This window comes from Hippocampus guttulatus, chromosome 1 (assembly GCF_054856545.1).
Source record: "Hippocampus guttulatus isolate MCC_2025c chromosome 1, RoL_Hgut_1.0, whole genome shotgun sequence".
Classification (NCBI taxonomy): Eukaryota; Metazoa; Chordata; class Actinopteri; order Syngnathiformes; family Syngnathidae; genus Hippocampus; species Hippocampus guttulatus.
Window position 1 is genome coordinate 23,788,193 of NC_141261.1, and position 16,596 is coordinate 23,804,788.

Below are 16,596 nucleotides of genomic sequence, written 5' to 3' on the forward strand. Positions count from 1 at the left end.
TGCTAAGAAAAAAGCCATCTTCAGCTGAAATATGCACAAAACTTGGCTCCATGATCAAGTTACCAGAAAAAAGCAAAAGCCATTACTACACTCAATGCCACCAAAAATAAAAAAAATCTCTCTTACAATATTCCAAGTAATAGAGACACAAGTCTTATAACTTCTGGAACCAACATTTGGAGAGATGAGATCGAAATGTAACTTTTTGGCCAAACCCATGAACTTTGCTTTTGGAGAGGAGTCAACAAGGCCAATGATGAAAACTACATCGTTGCCACTGTGAAATGCAGAGGTGTTTTTTTGATGTTTTGGGGAGGCACAGACAACTTGATCAAACTTAATGGCAAGATGAATGCTGTATGTTATCAAATAATTTTGCATTCATCAGTCTGGTGGCTGTGCATGGGATGTACTCAGATGTTTCAACATGATTTTGATCCAAAACAAAGCCACTTCAACCTGTCATTGGCTGCAGCAGAATCATGTGAAGCCTCTGGTTGTGAAGCGGCCAATATCAGCCTTCTGACTTCATTATCACTGAGCCACTCTGGGGAGATCTCAGGTGTGCTGTTCATGCAAGTCGGCCCAAGAATTGACAGGAACTTCAGGCCTTTTGCCAGGAATAATAGGCAGTTTAACAACAGCGAAAATAAAGAGCCTCATCCACAATTCCCACAAATCCCTCCAAAGCTGTCATGGATGTTAAAGGGGGCATTATACACATTATTAAAAACTGGGCTATGTCAACATTTGATCAGGGTCATTTGGAGGATTGCTACCTTTCAGATCTGAATATAAGGGACACTCCTCACAGTGTCACTGCAAAACCACGCGGGCGAAAAAACTTTGAGGGTACCTTGAAATCCACAGAATCACATGTATTTTTATATGAAAACCCCCCCAAAATGCTTTGATTTAATTGGCATTATTTAACATGTCATATTAGCCACCGGGCCCTGGGGTCACTCGGTGGTCAAGGAAAAGTCAAGAAAGCATTTAGACGTACAAAAGTTGAAAGTCCCTTATTTCTTTTATTGACTTCAGTAGCCTGAATCTGAGCATAGCCTCTTCTAGGCTATTAAAAAGTGCTGTCAATTAAACAAAAAAATGTATACTTTAACAACACTTAACAATGATGGAACACTTCATAGCCTGAACGTGAGCATATAGACCCGGCCTACTGTATTGTGTACATATAAAATGCTGTAAATTAATTAAATATCTAAATTATTAAATTATCTGTTTGGGAACAGTTTTACTGAAAGAGGACAAAACTGAAATTAAATAGCTGATAAAGTGCTGTTAATCAAACAGCTGGGCACACATTTAAGAGGAAGACAAAAATGACAAACGTGTAAACTTGTGTGTGTACATGTTCAAGGCTGAATAAACTGAACTAGGGTGAACTTGAGCATACCGTACTGTATTACATGCATATACTGTAGAGTGCTGTAACAGCTGTGACAAAGCCTGTCTGTGGACACTTTTACTATAATAAAATTAAACATTCGTGTGAACCCAAATGAAAAGATGGGGGGGGGGGTATGGGAGAAAGTGCAAAACAATCCTCTTCCTCAACTCCTTTGTGTGCACCTTCTTCCAACATTACTTCTTGTTACTCCTTGCAGCACTGAGTAGCTCTTTGTCTTTTTCAAACCCTGTGGTGGTTGGTGTGCAGTGAGCGCATTACAAGGCATACATCACGACAGGCAGCGCAAAGGGGCGGGCCTGCAGACAGACAGAGGATTTGGCACAGCAGAGAAGAGACGCACCTATAAAGGCTACGCTCCCGGGTCCGCAAGAGGTCCTGCATACCTCCCGCCAATACCGCGTTACTGTCTTTAATATTTCCTGTCTTATATTTTGTTCATGATTGTTAAATTCAGTGTTCACGTTTGTGTGTGACAATTAGGACAATACGGAACAAACCGCGTCCTGTATTGGTTCGATATGGGACGCGACATTTAATTCTCAATTAAAGGACGATAACGGCGGACGGTGGCAACCTTAGTCATTGGTAGTTTCTCTTGTCATTTGGATTTCAAAAGAGTGAGCAAAGTTTGATAATAAATGGCTTCACCCAAGCTCGAAGCATGACTGCAAGAAAAATGTTTGTGTTATCATTAATGTTTTCTGAATAATCGACAATAATCAAAAATTCTTCCAGGGTATGGAATTTATGAGCATATTTTATTTACACATTTAATTACTGATGACCAACATTTTCATTTACCCATTTTCCATATTACTTTTCCTCTTTATGGTTAAACTGGAATCTTTTTTGAGACCGTGTGTGTGTGTGTGTGTGTGTGGTGGGGAGGGGGGCTACTAACGTGCGCGTTTTTGCAAGTAGAAAGCTCACTTGAGCAAGGGGGAACGTGGAAACGCCACACAGTATGGCCAGAGTTGGGATTCAAACCTTGACACTTACACCTGTGACGTGCAAAGTATAAACCATTTGGTAGACGTGCTGCTTAATTAATTCTTTGGATGTAAATGTGCACTCGTACTGTCCAACCTCGGTGAAATGTGCGGAACCGGCCGTAGTGGTTTCAAATTGATAGCGTTGCCGACTGACTGTTTCTGACCCCGCCCCGTCAGGTCGACGCAGCACACGGCCATTCTCGCGAGATCTCGTCTTGCCCTCCCACTTGTTAGCTCAAGATGGAGAAGTGAGTGTAACACGCATTCGAGGTAAGCACAAGTACTTCTTTCGACCAGTGTCTCCTTGGATTTCTAAGGCCGCTGCTGACATAATTTCTCCCCCCCTAAATAGTTGTGCTGACACACGCCCTGGTTTTTCGTTCCAGAGGCTACAGGGGCGTTGTAAGGGCTGGTACACAGTGGCTGTAGCGCCTAAAACGCCATTTTTAATGTAGCCATGATCCAATGATGGAGCATTGTGGCGAGTTCTCGTTGCTAGCTTAGCAACAAGCTACTTGCAAATACACTAATAGGCTACAAACGGCGTGCTAGCCTACCACCCGCTGATGGTCTTCACTTGTCTGTATCTGTCACGGCTACGAGATCACTTCTTCGACTCAGTTATAGCTCTAGTTCTTCTCAAATGGACAGATGACCAATGGGTGAGGTGAAAAAAACGTGTTCCAGACGTGTATCCGAGTGCTCGTTTGACTTTGTAATTTGCGAACGTTAGCGGTTAACCCCAAACCTTAACTGGTGCCGGGGTGACAGGCATTAGCTTAAACTGTAAAACACTGTACATACGACGGCTGCGTTTTAATTTACCATCGATTTGGTTAAAAAGCCAAGGGGTTCGTATTTGATCAAATATTTGCAGTCAGGAAACGTTATTGTGTTTAACTTTTTGCTGACCCGAAGAAAAAATATTGCATTCACGTTACCTATGTTGGTACAAAGTGTGCTTTAATGACAGCTGCGATACTCGGTGTCTTTTACATATAATCTAATATAATATAATATAAAACAATTCTCATTTACTGTGGCTGATTGCAATAAGAATGCCATAGTGCGAAAATAGGTCACATGATTACGAACGGCTCGCCTCGTGCGGTGAACCTGATGCACATGTATTGGAATTATTTTAGTTGGTCACCGTTTGTCATTTGCACAGTTTGTTCTTAAAGTGGATGTGCAAGTGATGCCCCTGACAGGAAAGCTTCAACTGCTGTCTTAAACGTGTTTGTGCTGCAATAAAACAGTTGTTGTTTGTCTCAGCCACTACCAATCACAAATGTCACAAAAAGTTGATGTATTTCACAGTAGGGCTGCACAATATTGGAAACAGATGTGATATGCCATATTTGTGATGAATAAAAAGAACAATATATTTTTGCAATATTTGATATGTATCTAAAGACATGACATTTTTATAATCAACGTTATTTTTTCATGCAGTAAAATAAGCTAACTCAATGTATTCTTAGGTAATTAATTGTAATGTCCCTCCATACTGTTGACCTATTGCATGGCAATGCGCATTTAAGGCTGCATCTGACTGGCCAAATTCAGATAAAAGCATACAAATCCATATGAAACTTACTGCATGTCGTTGAGAAAAGTGTATTTCATTGGCAATGGTTGTGTTAACGATACATTTTTTAATATATTGTGTATCCCTATTTCACAGTTAAATAAAAGCAGATAAAGTGTAATGTGCCTATTATAACGTAAACATGTAGATAACCAAAGGGGCTTCTTTCAATTCAGTGTTCTTGTTTATGCTCTGGAAACTCTGTCCATGTCGGAATCAACGAAAGTAATTGTTAATTGTCCTTTCTTGTCATTCACAAAAATATCTTTGTAGACACTGAGCGAAGCTGCGAAATATGCCAGTGAACAGAGTGGTGGAGCTGTTGAACAGAAGCAGTTCTGGTATGTAATGCTTCATTCTGTACGCCAACCTTTCAGATCTAGAAATAAATACAATATGCGGCAAGGCCACATTTGATTGCATGAAAGACAGATATCAATTTCTTAGTTAACTTATTTTCCCCATCACGTGGTTGTCGGCAAATGTGCCTAACTGTAGAGTAGCAAGTTTCCATCATGTCTCAGGATTAAAAAAAACAAACAAAAAAAAGATTTAAAGGAGGCGTCTATTTAAGGTGTGGCACTCATTTGTTCATGTGGACAAACATACTTGCAAATGACATTGCTCATTATTTAGGACATTATTTAGGACAATGCGTCTGTGGACTACTTGCACCATGTCTGTGAAGTGCTTCTGGTCTCGCCGGTGATGAGTTTTCAGTCACGTTCCTGCTCCATTCACAACAGTGGGAGCATGAACAAACTGAAAAATGCGCTTGAGCTGGCTTATTGTTACTCAGCACACAAAGATATGTAGCAGACATTTCAGCAAGATCAAATGAATGTTACAGGTACGGGTAAGTGGGTTTTACTCACAAACATCCTACTGTCGCTGTTTTAATGCAACATGTCCTTTCTTGCCCTTCTGATATACACTCAACCTCGTTGGGTAAACTTTTCTTAAATGGGATCCCCAGAGCTTACGATACAGCGGGCAGAATTTATAATATGAAAACCGAGATGGCTCTGTTAACATACTTTGTAAATACTGTAAATTCTTCTCTTGTACTGTCCAACCTCCAAACAAACACCATGGTGACATCATTCTTCCAGTCAAACAATGACAGTATGGCATTTATGACTAAAAGCCATCTACCCTTCACAACACAATGAATTTGATCCTTGCTGACATCTGCCACACACCTTTTGTGTGCCAAGTAACAACACCCCCCCCCCCTTCCATTGTACACTGAGGATGAGGGTCTGAAGGAAAATGGAGGAAGCAAATTATCGTGGACCACCATATACTTGGCACGTGCACAGTTGGATATTCACAAATTCAAAAAAAAAAGTGTGTGTGTGTGTGTATTATTTCTTTCACCTTAGACAGCTGGCCAAAATAAAACCTCTCCTCTCTCATGAACACTTTGAGACAGTAATTCATGCCTTTGTCACATCCTGGCTCGATTACTGCAATGCCCTTTACTTTGGAGTCAGCCAGTCCTCCATTAAGCGCCTTCAGCTGGTCCAGAATGCCGCTGCTCGCCTCTTGACTGGTACTCGTAAGAGGGAGCACATAACTCCTACTCTGGCATCCCTTCACTGGCTCCCCATACATTTTAGAGTTATTTTCAAGATCCTCATATTTGTTTTCAAATCTCTAAATAATCTCGCGCCACCTGAGCTCTCTGAGCTCATCCGCCCCTACACACCTGCCCGGCGCCTCAGGTCTGCGGACCAGACATTATTAGAAGTACCAAGAACTAAACTGAGGCTCAGAGGGGATCGAGCCTTTTCTGTTGCTGGTCCCTCTCTCTGGAATGACCTCCCACTGAACATTCGGCAAGCCTCCTCGCTGCCCATCTTCAAAACCCTCCTCAAAACTCACTTGTATTCTTTGGCATTCGACTCAGCATGACTTAGATTTGTTCTTGGTTTTACTGTTTGGTACTTTCTACCGTCTTTATTACCGATTCGTTTTACTGTTTATTGTATATGTTAAATTGCTCCATGTACAGCACTTTGTATGCAGCGATGGCTGTTTGAAAGGGCTCTATAAATACAGTTGACTTGACTTTGCTAGTTTCACCCCATTTTCCCCTGTTTTTTTCAAAGAATGTTTGGGCTTTAAAAGAATACTTTTCTTTGAGGGGTTGAGGGGGCGGGCAATGCATTTAAATGGACATCAATTATATGGAGATTGCTGCTATTTGTGGGCCGGTGCAGTCCACATAGCCTACCTACATACTCTTGTGCAAACATACAGGTCATACTCATTTGAGACACCCACCGGCTTATGGAACTCAAACGTTTCCGTCATGTTATATTCAGTCTTGACACAATCAGGATTCTGCAGCCGATCACTGATCAGTTAGTTAAATAAATAATTAACCGTTCAGCGATCTGAGCTGAAGATGGACCAATCTATCCTGTCTATTTAAGCACCTTGGTTATTTACTGTATAGTCAACCAACTGTATGACCAAAACGTGTTAATTAAAAGAATCATAACAATCTCTCTCTCTCTCTCTCTCTCTCTCTCTCTCTCTCTCTCTCTCTCTCTCTCTCTCTCTCTCTCTCTCTCAAGCAAGTCATAGCTAGGCTTAACACTCAAACTCTCTGAGAGAGCACAAAAAATATTAAAAAAACATTGGGTTTGGCAAAATCAACTGTTTGGAACATTCTTAAAAAGAATGACCGCACCAGTGAGCTCAGCAACACCAAAACACCTGGAAGTCCACAGAAAATGGACAAATCCTTTCCCTCGTTAAGAAAAACCCTTCAACAACAGTTTGGCACATCAAGAACACTCTCCAGGAGGTGGGTGTATCTGGGTCCAGGTCAAAAATCAATAGACAACTTCACCAGAGAGGTTTCACCACAAGGTCGAAGCCATTTGTGAGCCTCAAAAACAGGAAGGTCAGATTAGGGTTTGCCAAGAAAAATCTTAAAAGAGCTTGCACAGTTCTGGAACGGCATCTTGTGGACAGATGAGACAAAACAACTTTTACCAGAATGATGGAAAGAGAAAAGTAAGAAAGAAAAAGAAACCTTTATTAGTCTCGCAATGGAGAAATTCCCAATTCACAGCAGCAAAGTAATGAAAGGAAGAAGTAGAACAACAAAATATAGGAGCTGCTGGAAAGGCAGCCACTCTTGCGGCACCATTTTGAAGTCAAAATAACACAACACATAGGACACAGACAGTCGTGCAATCTTTACCACTTTTCTGCATACACTTTGTTGTCTGAAGCAGTTATAGATGAAAGAGGAGAGGATCAAAGTGTCCTTTCACCAGTGGATCAGAGACGTCATGCTGAAAATGTGCACACGTCTGCTACAAGCCAAGTTTTGAAAGCAAACAAAGCTGTAGCGTCTATTGACGAAAAGAGATGAGTTCACTTCTCCTGTCCCACGTAATCCGCTTCAAACTCCAAGCCGCGACTCCCAGTTGCAAATCCGCATCGGCGCTCCGCGCTAATGCTCCTTTCTTCTCATCGTCGGCTCCTCAAGCCTTACATCCATCCAGCCGCAGACCGTTCAACAGCACCGATCTCTCCGTTGAACAAAGCGGGGCTGTGAAAAATGCTGCCCATTACAGGCGCAAGACACAAGCGCCCCGGGACTGTCCAGCAACGACAGTCAAATGGCGCCGACATTCCTCCCAGTCAAAAACAGTGCTAGTATACCCATGCTGTCAAGAAGGGGCACCCACCAAGCACAGAGTCTCCTCCTTGATGAATGTCGTGGCCAAAAAAATGCTGAAAAAAGTCCACATCAGGTCCACACGACGTAACAACAAACACAAAGTGACAAAACAAACACTCACAAAAAAAAAAAAGCAAGGCTCATGAGAGCACTTGCCGATGGCTGCCTACTCGGGCACCATCTTGACTTCAAAGTATGTAGAAGATGTAAGTTTTTAGCCAACTTTGGACTGGTTTGCCAGCGTCCGTGGGTTTCTTGCCACTAATATGAGTCTATGAAAACTAGCAGCAATCGGGACCGAGTCAAGTAAAGAGCTTTCAGCTAACTGCACTCATCCGCTAGCTTTCACAGTGACACATTATATCACCAGAGCCACTGATGTCATAGATCACAATTTTTTTATAAAGTATTTTTGCTTGTTTTCAAACTTTTTGGGCAGTGTGACCAATGTTTGTTTGTTTGTTTGTTTGTTTTTTAATGTCCACATGTTCTGTCCGTAATGAGGCCGCCTTCAGCTGTTTGCGTAACAAATTAGAGAGGCAACCCCAGTGAAGTCACTCCTGCGTATAAACATGCAAGACAAGTGTTGGTCCTCTCTTGCCTTCAAGCTAGCGCAAAACACACACTCTTACGACTTCCTTGTCATAATGCTAACACATAATGTTCGCATGAAGCGAGTCATCAACAGGCTAAAAAGATATATGTGACGGTGTTTTGATGCTTTTATCAGTGGATATTTGAATACAGACAGTGCATCAACTAATCTAGGCAGACAATATGAAGATACTCAGACATATTTAACCTTTCCAAAAACGGCTGTTACTAAAGCGTTCTAATTCACTTGCAATAATTGCGAAACTCTTTTCTGTCTGCGTGACTGTAATATATTGCCTCGCAGTGGTCTCAAGTTGCACAGCGGTGTATTGGTCCGTTATGTGAAAGCTAGGATTGTTTATATTGTATTTGTTGTAACTACAGTAAATATATCCATCGACGGAGTTCTTTCAAAAGAAAATTCCTTCATCCGGACTAAAAACCTATGCATTACAATTTCGACTACGATATTACATTAACGATCATAACGGAATTTCCACTACCCGGAAGCCATACAGAAGCCCGCAGTGGCGCAAACACAAGCAAGTCCCGCTCGATATTACGGAATAACTCTGTCCGCGCCGCTATTTACTTTCATTGGAGACAAAACGGCGACATGTAAGTGACTCTATTAGCATGAGTTTTACTGCAATAGTGAATGATTTTTATTTCGTTCACAGCTCTGAGTTTCCTGAACGGAACATAGTCATAACATAGTCATCGCTGCTCTGCCATTGGCTTACCGAGCTTCATCCTGGCCTCCGATTGGCCAAGAGGGATCTCACTATATGTGTGTAGATACTGTAGCTAGATCCGTGGAAGAGAGAATGGAATGCATCCGATTAGCTGCTCAGAGTAAATTGCTTGTGGCTCTACGGACAGTCAAATAAACAAACGTTTCCTGGAATGTTTTACTTGTTATCATGCTAAAAACCTTACGCTAACTGGAGTGCTAATTAGAGAGAAGGCGAGTTCCATCGCGCTAACTATGGCCATCGAGGACTCCGAAGCATCTCATGGCTGGCTTTAAAAGTTCATTGCATGGCATCAAGTGTCCTTGGGTTTCTTGAAAGGCGCTTATAAATAAAATGTATTATTATTATATTATTATCAGCTGAGCAACGCTGTCTTGGGTGGCGATCGAGGGGAGGTCGAGTTAGAGCAGGGGTGTCAAACATACGGCCCGCGGGTCGGAACCAGCCCCCAAGGAGGAGGTTCCATTAGGCCCGCGGGATAATTTAAAAGTGAAAAAAATGCATATAAGACATGGAATTAATATTTTAATAAAGTGCAATTCATGGAGTATCCGCTAGGGGGCACACAGTTTTGATCAGAGTAGAAGACAACATTGTTTTGATCAGAGAAGAAAACACTGAGACAGACCCAACACAGCAGACATACTGTATATCAAGGACATGTGAATACTTTCTTTCCACATTTAATAGCACTCTCCTTAGTTTGTAAGGTGTAGGCAGGGATTAAATTTAGATTTTATATGCACATGTGTAAATGGTTGAAAATTCCTTTCTTTATAAAACTCATTTAATCTTATTTAAAGTGCATTACTATCTTTTTCAATACCAATTACTTTTTAAAGTTTTGTGCCTTTGTACAATCAGTGGGATCAGTTGCAAGTCAATTGCACATTTGTCTGAGGAAATCTAAGGTGCTTCATGAAATGTTTTGTAAAAGATATGTTCATTAAATTTCAACATTTTCCGAATGTTCTTGTGCTTCCTTAGACCAAAACAAAGGAAAGACATATTTTGGTTAATTATAGCAGAGTATGGTATAATTTTAATGGTCCGGCCAACTTGACATCTACTGAGGCCGTATGTGGCCCACAATGTGAAATGAGTTTGACACCCCTGAGTTTGAGACAGTGAGATAGTGGGAAAAAAAAGCCACCAGGTCTGTTACTCGTCTCATTTTAGAGCAAACAGTCCTAAGTTTGTTATACTGTATTTTGTTCATATACCTGTACAGTATACTGTACTGTAGCTTTTGTCTTATAAACAGTGTTAGGAGCATATATTTTTGCATTTCATTGCTTGTGTTGTTACACGTGTATTTTGTTCACATACTTGCATGTTCATAAAGGACATGCACTATGCTCATTTCCCACATAGGGAAATTCTTTTATAAGGAAGGATTGGACAGCGCAAACATGAGTCCGTACTAGAGAATATTTACTGTATGTTGTTGCTGCCCCCCCCCCCCCAATAACGTTACTTGAGGGGGGGTGGGGGGTGAAAATGGCATTTTGCATTCATCTCACTGAGGAATTGTGTGTTGTGTGTGTATATATATGTATATATATATATATATATATATATATGTGTGTGTGTGTGTGTATATATATGTGTGTGTGTGTGTATATATATCTCACGTGTATCACACAACGTACCAACGATCGCGGTTCTTTTCCTCGCCCGAGACCGTTGTTGTGTGTGGGGGTTTTTCTTTCCTTCCGAACGCCAAGTGAGAATCGCAAGTGTGTGTGGCAGTGTGACGACAATGATTCAGCGAGTTGCTCTGTCGATACGTTGCTGCTCGCTAGCTGTAGCTGGCCAGCTAGCGCGTGCTACTGATGAGTCAGGGTAAGAAACTGAGCAGTGGCAAACGCACGTTAGCCCGCCGCACTTGTTTCACTTGGCCGCATGTCATCGTCGCGGCCACCCGAGCGCTGTTGGTGCGGCAAGAAAAGAAGGGACCCGAGAAGGAGCTGCGGGCGTCTTTTCTCGGCCTGCGCAGCCCCGACCTCAATTAGGGAACAGTCAGGTTAGGACAGTGTGCCGGATCCCCTCGTTGTGGATTGACAGCTACGACTCGGATAGCGTCAGAGACAGGTTTTGGCCTAAGATCGTTTTCAAGCTAAGCATGGGCGCGTCTTTGGTGGTGTTTGGCCCACTTTAGCGCAGTCTTCGGGTATTTTGAACGCTTTGAAGTGTGTATCTTGACACACTTGAAAGCGATATGGGCTAACAACAACTCAAAGCAAATGTTGCCGTGCCTTGATTTATTGCTCGTGGGTCGAATGTGGGCGAAAACTCCAACCAATTATGTTTATCGTGCTGGGTGTTTTTAGAACACTCTTTGTATTTGCAAGGGCAGCGTGACCGGCGTATACATTCGCGAATTGTTTACATTTAACATCAAGCTGGTGTTAGCATGCTACTTAGCTAGGTAGCTATCTAGCTCCAACTTTATACTGTCAGCGTTAAGTGTTTATGGTGGTCTCGTCATCTGAATGCTCGCCATTTAGCTTCGAACCATACTACTCGGGCTGTACAAGAAAACCTTATTGGAATTCTAGGCCAGTCGAAGGCGACTTTTGCGACTATATTTGCTAGCGCCGTGTGTTCCTAGCTAGTCACCGGCTAATGGGCTCTGTGACTTTGCTTTGTGATGACTAGTTGACTCCCAGCAGTCACTTGAAAACCTAAATCATACTTTCTCATATTTGCTTGGCGACGCTTCCCATGCCATTTGCGAGTGCTTTTGAAAACATTTCAAGATTGCTAATTTTTTTTTTTTTAAACAAGTTTGGATGTATGCTTCTGTCAAACAATAATGAAAATGCAGTACAGTAATGGTGTGCGGGTCAAACCTGCTGCTCAATTTTCTTAGTTTCCTTATTCTACCCTCTTCTAGGTGAAGCGACTCAAACATGCCGTTAAGCGGCCGTTTCCAAAGCATCTGTACGTATACTGTGAATTTTTGTGCATTGTTTCTGAAAAGCATGGTTACTAATCCGTGCACTTTTCAACAGGAGCTTTCAATAGATCACCAACCATGAAGGTGGATAGAAGCAAGTTAAAGAAAACCCCTACAGAAGCTGTGAGTATGCTTGAGCATTTCTGTGTGACAATTTCTATTAATACCAATGCTGTCAACAATTGACATCTGTGGACGCCAGCAATATTTCAAACATGCACTATAGCAACTTGATATTTTGATAGGGCTAAATGATCATTTAAAAAATGTACTGTATTTTCTGGACTATCAGTCACACCAGACAAAGTATGCATCATGAAGAAGAAAAAAACATGTATAAGTAGCTGCGGGGTCTAAATCATATTTTGGGGGCTGGGGCGGGGTATTTTCTTTTAACAAAACAAACAAAAATCTGACCAAGAGCAGTACTGATACACCAAATTCCCCATTCCTAATTGTGGGTGCGTTCAGAAATACGATTCAAGCGCACACACTGACCGTTGGAAACAAGGATCATTGTACCATTCAGTTATACAGAACAGCTGATTGTTTATATAGCGTAGGCTGTTGAGTAGTGCTGCCAAGATTAGTCGGCTAATCATGATGATCTCGACAAAATCATCGACAACTAATTTAATAGTTGACGTATAGTTTATTTATTTGAAGCGTTGGTTTTTTTTCTCGGTACTGCCTAGTTTCGTTCTTCTCCCACTGGCTGTAGTATGCCTGTCCGCAACACACATGCAGAGTAGTGGTAATCTGGGTCATCTGTGATGGAAACAGAAGCATTGTGTGTAATGCAGTGTGTAAAGCATGTTAGCAACACAAGCCGAAAGTTATGGTGCACTTCACCAAATATGCTCAATACGACACAAATCTGCCTTTCATGGCAGCATGACGGGGATGCTCAATCATCTAAAAAGGAAGAACATTGTTGCTGCTGCCTGAATTCATTTCTGACATAGGCACCGTCGTGTCTGGAAGCTAGTTGTCATTAGCCGGGAGCTGCAAAATCACCAGGAATTATCATGATGTGCAAAAGAAGCCAATTTTTGATGAGTCTTGGGTGCATGAAAATCACTCTCGTCCCAAGAGGGTGAAGTGATTGCAGAGAATGGAAATGTCAAGTTGACCGTTTGGCATCTTGTGACACCCAAAAGGATATTGAAGCAAAAGTGATTGGTGCGCTATATTGTTCAAACTTCAACTTTGTGTCCCTTCTAAAACAACAGCCTGCTGACTGTAGGATACTTATAGAGAAGCTCAAAGCATGCAGCGATGATCAACTGCTCGTTGAATTGCAGCACATCAAGACCTGGAATATTGGCAAGGTAAATCTCAAGCAGTCATTTCTTTGTCAAGGCAAAAGACCAACCGGAGAGTTGCATTCCATGAATTCCACAGAGTGGTTACATTTTGATAGAAACTGGCTGAATTTGTTTCATTTTGACAACCTTACTGGAGTGCAGTTCATTCTTGTCTTTGCTTGATAGTGCGAGTTGTACCACTGGGTGGATCTGCTGGACCGCTTCGATGGCATTCTATGTGATGCAGGCCAGACAGTGGAGAATATGTCATGGCTGCTGGTGTGTGACCGGCCGGACAACAGCCAGCTCAAAGCCCTGCTTTTGGCAGTGCTCAACTTCACAGCTTTGCTCATTGAGTACAGCTTCTCTAGGCACCTTTACAGCTCCATAGAGGTACGAGGGGGCCGTGGCAGTGGCTGTAAAATTCGTACCGAATCGCATGAAACCCTTAAAGCAGTTTTTTTTTGGAGGAACTAATGTAAATCCAATTAATCTATTCTAGTGTGTGTATGTGTATAATGTAAATCCTTTTTACACAACATAGGAATTTTTTTTAGATGAACGGGCATCGATTCTGAGATGCATCTTTGTGTTAATAAACCAAGTGCTGATGTCCTTTAAAAATGACCTTTGTCTGAAATGTATGATTGCAACGTGTATTTGTAAATTTAATTTGTGACTGACTAAGATGACTAAGACTGATTATTTCTTTTTTGTCTTACTCAACTGGATCATTTTTTATCAAACTATGAAAATATGTAAAAAATGTATTCGTTAATATAAAGCATTGTCATTTCTTGACTGTTTTACTTCCACATACAGTACATTGTAATATATTGCAGTCATCAGTGACTCATTAATTATAGCCAGAGGTCTTGTAATGTCATATTGCAAGTTAAACTGCCATTCGGACTGTGAACACATGTCATGCATGTCACAATAACTAATAATTTGATCACCTGTTCCTCCTTCACAGCACTTAACAACCTTACTGGCGTCATGTGACATGCAAGTGGTCCTGTCTGTGCTGAACCTCCTCTATGTGTTCAGCAAGCGGTCAAACTACATCACAAGACTAGGATCCGACAAAAGAACACCTCTCTTGGCACGTCTGCAACATCTGGCTGAGGTGGAGTAAACTTTTTTTTTTTCTTTCATAGCATGATTTCAGAATGAAAAGGTCATATTGTTTTGTCTCTTTGGGGTATAATAGAGCTGGGGAGGAAAGGAAAATGGCTTTGGCCTAGCAGAGTGCTGCAGGGATCTCCTCATGACGGTAAGAGTCTGTCAAATACCTATTTCATAATGCTGTTTTAAGATTCTGCCGTGATGAAATAGAAGTCATTTTGCTAAACCACCATTTCTCTACCTTTACCAGAAGTACCCTCCTAGTGCCACCACACTGCACTTTGAGTTTTATGCCGAACCAGCTCCTGAGGTCAAAGTGGAGAGGAAGGTAAAGATGAATGAATTCTTTGTAATATGATTAAAGGAATGCCTGAGATGGATTTGTCTATATTAAGTGTGTGTCTTAATGTGTCCCCAATTTCCAAACAGACAAGCAGCAACACACTACACTATATTCATATTGAGCAACTTGACAAGGTATGTCCTGCTTAAATTACCGCATCAACACAGGATTGATAATGTAATACTCAATTTAAAATATGATACTTTTGTTTCCCCTTGTAGATTTCAGACAGTCCATCTGAGATCATGGAGTCACTCACAGTCATGTACAACATACCGAAAGACAAGCAGACACTGCTTTTCACACACATTCGCCTGGCTCATGGCTTTTCAAACCACAAAAAGAGGCTGCAGGCCGTGCAGGCCAGACTGCATGCCATCTCTATACTGGGTGGGTTGAAGCTAATCACTTCACATTAATAACAACTGCGTGTACATGTGCCTCTGTTTCTAAGAGCTCATTTTTTTCCCCTAATTTTTGCAGTGTATTCAAATGCACTGGGCGAGTCCACCAATAGTATTCTGTATAACGGCTTGATAGAGGAGCTGGTGGATGTGTTACAGATAACAGACAAACAGCTTGTGGTAAGTGATGGATGACTTTCTATAGTGTCCCATGTTGTCTTCATATACGAGTTCTGTGACAATGCTCTTAAGTCATAACACATGTATCTCAAATAAATTTTCACCAATGAAATAAATGGAAATGCCATTAAGCCATACCAGCATGCACTAAACAAACCAACAGACTTTAAAAAAATAGTACTCTACAATATTGCTCTTTATTCAGACATATCGTAATAACAAATAGAATGAAAAGAGTTAAACATTTGTGCCTCATGATTATGATTTATTCATTGCGGGCTTCCTCTGGTGTGTGCGAACTTAATACAGTCATGCATACACGTACAAACAAGTTTTACAGCTATTGTAAGTGACTCAGTATGCTGCTTTTAGTATTAAACATTTTTCGCAGAGGAAAAAAAGTTTGTGAGTGTTGTCTGTCTGCTTTTGCTGCTGCACTGATGTCAAATATCTGTTGCTTCAAGTATTAGGCACTGCCAAATAAATGCTGTTTGTTGGCGTTTGTCTCAGCTTTAAAGTAGCAACTGTAACGTAAAGTTATGTGTTTGCTATAAATACATGTAATTCAGTTTGGTAGTAAACTTGAACTGTCTGGCAGTGACAGTAAATACATAGACTTTTATTTTTATTTTAATGGATTGTTCAATGTGTACCAAACAGCTGCTTGCTCCGAGGTGAGGTGAACAGAGTTTACTACCAATATTAAGTGCTAATGTCTCAGATTTTTGCTTGCATCTCAAAGGGAAAACAGGCTGTATTTGTGAACTTGTAAATCAGGTCACTCAAGGCAACACTTCATTGTGGAAGTCAGGTTTACAATATGTTCTGTGCGGCCCAGACAGTCTAAGCATAGGATTCTGATTCAATACTGTGTTTGTGGAATATGAAGTAAGAAGCAAAATCCACCTGTTTTTATGCATTCCAGGAGGTGATCATTTTGCTACTGTATGTTGGCTGTTGACTGTACATGACATCACAGTTGCTCAGGGCAAACATCACATGATCAAACTCAGAATAAGGGAGCCTTTTGGTAGTTACCGAGACTGTTGCGAGACTAATAAAGGTTTTCTTATCTTACCTGCGCCCTGAGCAACGGTGATGTCATTTTCAGTGTACAGCAAGTGGCAAAATCGCCCCCCCAAATATGCATAAACGGATAGCTTTTGCTGCTTAATTCATATTCCGCAAGCGCTGAATTCATC

At 41.3% G+C, this 16,596-nt stretch overlaps 1 protein-coding gene across 10 annotated transcripts in view; it reads left to right on the forward strand.

Annotated features, from left to right (window-relative positions):
- Positions 1-2,648: 2,648 nt before the first annotated feature.
- huwe1 (HECT, UBA and WWE domain containing E3 ubiquitin protein ligase 1) overlaps positions 2,649-16,596 on the forward strand; it is a 48,421-nt gene continuing 34,473 nt past the window's right edge. For 6 of the 10 annotated variants that reach the window (XM_086121230.1, XM_086121241.1, XM_086121246.1 and 3 more), the window contains exons 1-11: positions 2,649-2,694; positions 4,289-4,356; positions 12,088-12,155; positions 13,265-13,363; positions 13,526-13,732; positions 14,316-14,468; positions 14,553-14,615; positions 14,718-14,795; positions 14,897-14,944; positions 15,032-15,200; positions 15,294-15,394. In XM_086121230.1, coding sequence (XP_085977356.1) covers positions 4,311-4,356; positions 12,088-12,155; positions 13,265-13,363; positions 13,526-13,732; positions 14,316-14,468; positions 14,553-14,615; positions 14,718-14,795; positions 14,897-14,944; positions 15,032-15,200; positions 15,294-15,394 — 1,032 coding nt within the window. In that variant the 5' untranslated portion in view covers positions 2,649-2,694; positions 4,289-4,310. Of the gene's footprint in view, positions 2,695-2,977; positions 3,087-4,288; positions 4,357-10,840; positions 10,916-11,003; positions 11,097-11,969; positions 12,017-12,087; positions 12,156-13,264; positions 13,364-13,525; positions 13,733-14,315; positions 14,469-14,552; positions 14,616-14,717; positions 14,796-14,896; positions 14,945-15,031; positions 15,201-15,293; positions 15,395-16,596 lie in introns of those variants that run through there. The other 4 variants (XM_086121242.1, XM_086121237.1, XM_086121243.1 and 1 more) reach the window with 4 other exon arrangements.